This window comes from Pezoporus flaviventris, unplaced genomic scaffold (genome assembly GCF_033815535.1).
Source record: "Pezoporus flaviventris isolate CSIRO_AGI_PZ_B2104156 unplaced genomic scaffold, CSIRO_AGI_Pfla_v1 ptg000176l, whole genome shotgun sequence".
Classification (NCBI taxonomy): Eukaryota; Metazoa; Chordata; class Aves; order Psittaciformes; family Psittacidae; genus Pezoporus; species Pezoporus flaviventris.
The window spans coordinates 1593607-1599085 of record NW_026892724.1 but is presented as its reverse complement, the minus strand read 5'-3'; the positions used below and the strand labels follow the sequence as shown (position 1 = coordinate 1599085).

The 5479-nt window shown below is 61.2% G+C and overlaps 1 protein-coding gene across 2 annotated transcripts; it reads right to left on the bottom strand.

The window, feature by feature from the left end:
• Nucleotides 1-212: 212 nt before the first annotated feature.
• Nucleotides 213-5430, bottom strand: YARS1 (tyrosyl-tRNA synthetase 1). 2 transcript variants are annotated; one of them, XM_061480376.1, is made up of 14 exons: nt 5398-5430; nt 4987-5051; nt 4709-4855; nt 4460-4635; nt 4169-4298; nt 3761-3841; nt 2994-3086; nt 2680-2815; nt 2408-2493; nt 1854-1989; nt 1621-1715; nt 1323-1516; nt 1061-1202; nt 213-890 (listed from the first exon to the last, which is right to left on the bottom strand). In XM_061480376.1, the coding sequence occupies exons 2-14, from the start codon at nt 5041-5043 to the stop codon at nt 780-782; spliced, it is 1584 nt and encodes a 527-aa protein (XP_061336360.1). In that variant the 5' UTR covers nt 5044-5051; nt 5398-5430; the 3' UTR covers nt 213-779. The 2 variants fall into 2 exon arrangements, with proteins under 2 accessions (XP_061336360.1, XP_061336359.1); XM_061480375.1 differs by lacking the exon at nt 5398-5430 and adding an exon at nt 5150-5301.
• Between the last annotated feature and the right edge of the window lie 49 nt (nt 5431-5479).

The following is a 5479-nucleotide window of genomic DNA, read 5'->3' as shown; positions in this document are numbered from 1 at the left end:
GCTTCCTGCCTCCTGTGCTTCCTGGCTTCTGGTCACGGCCTCACCACACAGCACTGCCCTTCCCGCTGGCATCGAGCTCTGAGGCAGGCACAGAGCCCCAGCAGGCCAAATCCTGGCCCTGCTGCCTGCACCGAGAGCTTGTGCAGCACCAGAACCCAGGAGCAGGGCTGGCTGCAGCTCAGCCCCCTTCCCCTGCACAGACAGACCCCAGCGCAGTCAGACTGACATTTTATTGGGGTTTACAACAGACAGATGGTTGCCAAGTCAGTGCTTAAGGCCTGTGTGTCCCCCCTCCCCACCCCAGGGCTCCTGGCCATGGAGCAGCACCAGCCACGGCCACAGCCCCGAGCATGGAGGAGGGGACGGGGCCTGCCTGGTGCTGGGCAGCTGCCCCCAGCTCTGATAGCAGCAACACAGGTTTGAGCAAGCAGCTTTCCCTTTCTGCCCTCGCTGCAGCACCCACACAGTGCTGTGCCAGTAGGGACCAGCAGCAGAGCACCCAGTCCATACTGGGAGTGAGCCAGCGGCCCCAGAGTAGAGCCACAGCGTTAAGTCACACAGGTCCTTTAGGTGCCACCGCCAGCCCCCAGCTGAGCAGGCCCAGGGCGAGGGGGATGCTGGAAGCAGCTCTCCACAAGAGGAGGCTGCAAATTGAGTCCCAGGGCCCCCAGGTCCTGCAGGGCTGAGCCCCCGGCTCAGAGCACCAGGGAGGAGATGGCAGAGACGAGGAGAAGAGGCTGAGGTGCTGGTGGGACCCAGGCAGGAGGCACTGGCGCTTGTTAGCTGATGCTCCCACCCTTGAGGCTCTTACATGAGACTCTCCCCAGCTTGGTCAGGAAGTTTCTCTGCTTCCACTGGGCCACACAGTCCTCAGAGATGTGGAAGTCGGCCTGGGGGGCAGAGCAGGGGGCAAAGTCACCCTTGGGCTGCCAGTGGGGTGGCAGCACCTCACGCAGCAGTGGGGAGGTTTGTCCCCTCCACGGCTTGGCTGACAGCAGCAAACACAGCCACTAAGTGCCAGCATTTGGGGTACCCCGAGGCGGGGACAGGGGCATCTCACCTGCAGCTTCTCAAAGACCTTCTTCTTTGGCTTGAGCTCCTCATCGGGCTGCCCACCCTCATAACCCTCCACGTAGACGCGCTCCCCGGCGCAGCACCCGGCCGGCGGGTCCAGGGGCTCCACCAGCCGTGGCTCCCCCAGGCTGCAGAGGGGTGTGAGGGAAGCAGGGTCACCCTGAGGTGACCCCCCTACCCCTCAGCCCCACAGCAGGGTCCAGACTGCACCCCTGGAGGGGTACATCCCCCTTGTCCCCTTCTCTCACCTGGAGGCACATAGCACCATGCCCTGTGACTCCACACCCCTCATCTTCTGGGGTTTGAGGTTGCAAAGCAGCACCACCAGCCTGTCCTGCAGCTGCTCCCTGGGGACAAACTGCACCAGGCCACTGACCACAGTGCGGGGCTCAGGCTCCCCCACGTCGATCTTCTCCACGTACAGGCTGTCAGCATCCGGGTGCTGCCACGCAGAAGCAGGGTGAGGAGAAGGGAAGGGGGCAGACCCCGTACACCCCCTGTGTGCCCCCAGGTGAGGTCCCTCCCCTCTCCCTGCTGCGCCCACACCTTTTCCACACTGATCACTTTGCCAACGCGGATGTCCAGCCGGGATGGGACCACGTTCTCCGGCTCCGAGTTCTTGCTGCCCTTCTCTGCAGGCTCTGTAATGCAAAGGGAACACTCACACCACGTGGCATAAACCCAGGGAGCTGGCCAAGCCCTGGGGAGCACGCAGGGACCCTGAATTCCCTGGCTCCATCCTGCCTGGCCATTTCCCCAAGCTCCCAACACCTCCTTACTGGCTTTGGAGGGGTCGGGATACGCTGCGTTCATCAGCTTCTTCAGCTCTGGGCTGCTGAATTTCTCTCTGATAGGGTCAAGCAGCTTGTTCAGGGCCACTTCCACCGAGTTCTTGAGGTCCCCAGGATGCACAACCTGTATCATGACAGACAGGTTCCTGCAGGGTTTCTTCCAGGGCAGAGGAGTGGCAGAACCTGAGTCACTGAGGCCAGAGAGGTGGGAACTGGACAGCAAGCAGGGCGATGAACCCCAACCCTTGGCCTCATTCCCCCTTGGACACCAAAGCCCATTTTCTGGACACTTTTGCTTCTAGCTTCAACTGGGAACAGTTGAGAACAGTCCAACTGCTGCTGTTCCCAGATGTGGCTGCCGTGGTCCTGTCCTGCACCAGGACAGTTGGTAGCACCACATCCTTCGGGCTCTCCTGGGTGGGAGCACCCTGCCATCCTACAGCCCCTGGGCTCTGCTCCACACCTCTCCCACTGCTGCTCTGAGCCCTCCAGAAAGCCCCCAGGAGCCCCCGGGACAGTGTTGAGTCCCCGCTGGCACTCACCTGCTCAGCAAAGTCCTTCTCCAGGGCCTCATAGGCTGTGTAGGTTTTGTTTCCTCCCCATTTCTCCTCTCTCAGAACCACAAACTCTGCCACACACAGATGTTAAGGCTCAGATTAACTCAAGCAAAGACTCCCTGCTCAGCCACATACATCACCCACCCCAGGGCTGGGAGCAGCACCCAGGGGACACAGGAGCCTGCTGCAGGGGACACAGGCTCCCATCCCCATCTCCTACCCACAGGAAAAGCAAGACCCAGTGCCAAGCCCCTCACCTGACTTGAGGGGAAAGAGGACGTGCCTGATGAAGGAGAGGACCCCGTTGTTCTCCACGTTCCCTGGCTCACAGAAAGCCTTCTTCAGCTTCTTCTTCACATCCTCCTTGCGGTCCAGAAGATCAATCTTTGAGTCCTATAGGAAGAGATTTCCACAGCCCTTTACCCAATTTCTCCCCCAAAAGAGCCAGCTCATGCTGGAGTTGCTGCAACTTCTTAGACCTCAAGAACCCTTGGTGTGCAGCCTCTCCTTTTCAGCCATTAACCTGTCCCCCTGCAGAACCCTTGACCTCAGCCACTGCTCAGGGACCAACCTCTTCTGAGGAGCTCATTTTGCTGCCTGTCAGACCAGGAACCATCGGGTTCATCAAATGGACGCGCTTGGCATAGCCCAGGGAAGGAAGGTACTGGGAAAAAGCAAAGTGACAAGTCATGGGTAATGCTCTTCTGAAGATCAGCTTTAACTCACAACCCCTGTGTGCTCCTGGCCCGGATAACTGGGGACCCAGAATAACAGGAACCAGAAAGCTACCATGAGCTCACAGGGTGCAAACAGCCACGTCCAGGAGCATTCAGAAGCCAGCAGCCTTCCAGTATCTGAAGGGGGCCTCTAGGGATGCTGGGGAGGGACTCTTAATTAGGGACTGTAGTGACAGGACAAGGGGTAACGGGTTCAAACTGAAACAGGGGAAGTTTAGATTGGATCTAAGGAAGAAGTTCTTTACTGTGAGGGTGCTGAGGCACTGCAATGGGCTGCCCAGGGACGTTGTGAATGCTCCATCCCTGGTGGTGTTCAGGGCAAGGCTGGACGAAGCCTTGGGTGACCTGGTTTAGTGTGAGGTGTCCCTGCCCATGGCAGGGGGGGTGGAACTGGATGATCTAAAGTCCTTTCCAACCCTATTCTATGATTCTATGTGGCAGCAACCGAGAGCCCTGCTGACCAGAAGGGCAGCAGCAGGAGCTATGACGAACACTTTGGTGCCAACCAACATCACAAGCTCACTTCTGCCAACAGATGAGTGTTTGAGCTGTGCCCCAGACACCAGCACGGCAGAGCTCAGAAACACCCCCATTTACTGACCTTCTCTGCAAAAGTGAATATCTTCCTCTGATCAACTCCTCCAAACTGTGCATCGACCTTGAGGTATTCCTCATCCAGGGCCTGCAGAGACACACACACAGTGCTGAGGCTGGGCCCAAGATCCCACATTCCAGCTGTGCTCAGCCTTCAGAGTCCTGCCTGTCCCACAGGATCTGCCCAGCCTCTGCCAGGGCATTCTCACCCCAGGAAGTACAGGAGCTCTCCAGGGTGCCTCCTGTCCTGCAGCTGCCCAGAGCCGCTGTAAAGCAGCTCTGTGCTTGGCTTATGCTTTGTGCTGCTGCCAGGTGGAATATTGGGCTGGAATATAAGGACCTTGGCCTTCAGCCTCACGCGTCCCTGTACCTCCCTGGCCAAGAGGCCCTGCCAACCTGCCTCACCACAACCTACCTGCAGGCTAGGGTAGAGCAAACCACTCAGCAATGGGTGCTCCACCTCCTTCACCACCTCTGCTCCTGCCTTCTTGGCGTCGTGCTGCGTCACCATGGACGAGAGGCGATACACGTCCAGCGTGTATTCCCTGTGGGAAGGGGCAGCACCGTGAGCACCAGGGAGGGGAACACCTTTCAGCGCCGCTCCTGGCTCCAGCAAGGAGCCAAAGCCTGGAGGCACCTCCGCTTTGTTCCTACATGACAGTGCTTGGGAGCAGGCTCAGAGCCCTCCCTTCCCCACAGGACTCACTTGCTCAGTTGGTAGTCAGTGCCCCGCACGAACTTCAGCTTCTCCAGGGGCACCCCGATGCTCTCCAGCACGGCTTTGATCACGGTCTCATAATAGCGAGTCCGCAACTCCAGCAGCTCCCAGGGCGCTTTCATGTTGTCCAGGTAAGCGTGGAGGTCAGCAAAGAGTATGGTCACCTACAACACAGGGGGACAGTGGGCTCCCACCCACCAGCACGCTGACAAGCCCCCCCCCAGCCCGGCGCTGTACCTCACACCCAGCCTTCAGGAAGTCCGCGATCTTGGACATGGGCACGAAGTAGGCAACGTGCGGCTTGCCCGTGGTGGCCGTGCCCCAGTAGATCTTCAGCTCTCGCTCCTTCAGGATGGCCATGAGCTTATCCTCCCCCAGCACCTCCTGCGGAGGAGCAGCGAGACCCGGCTCAGACTCCCCCCCCACCCCCGGGGGGACCCCGCTGCGAGCCGAGCCCCAACCGTGCCCAGGCCCCAGCCCCGGGGCCTGATCCTGCCGCGGCCCCCCCCACACACCTGCAGGTTCCGGGTGATGAGCTGATACTTCTCCTGCGGGCCTGGCGCGGGCTCCATGGCGGCGGCTGCAGGGAACGACTCGGTGTTACCGGAGCCCCCCCCCCCCTCATCCCAGCCCCCGCGGCCTCCCCGGTGCCCCCGGCCCGGCCCGGGCCCCACCAACCTCCGCCGGGTTGCATCAGCCCCGCTCGGCGCTCGCCTGCCGCGCCTGGACGTCACTTCCTCCGCCAGAGCGCCGAGCTGCCGATGGGGAGGGGGCGTGGCCGCGCTCCGCCAATCAGGCAGCGCGTCGCCAAGGGGGCGGGCTGCCGGCGCCGTTAAGATGGCGGAGGGTGACCGCGGAGCGGCCGGTCCCGCTGCCGGCGCCGGGGCCTTACCCGGTCCTCACCCGGTCCCGTTTGCCCCGTTTATGTGGGGTTCATCGCTGCTATGGGCACAGCCGCGGCTCCGGGGCGCGCCCAGCTCTCACCCGGCAGCGGCTCCTCCCTTAGGG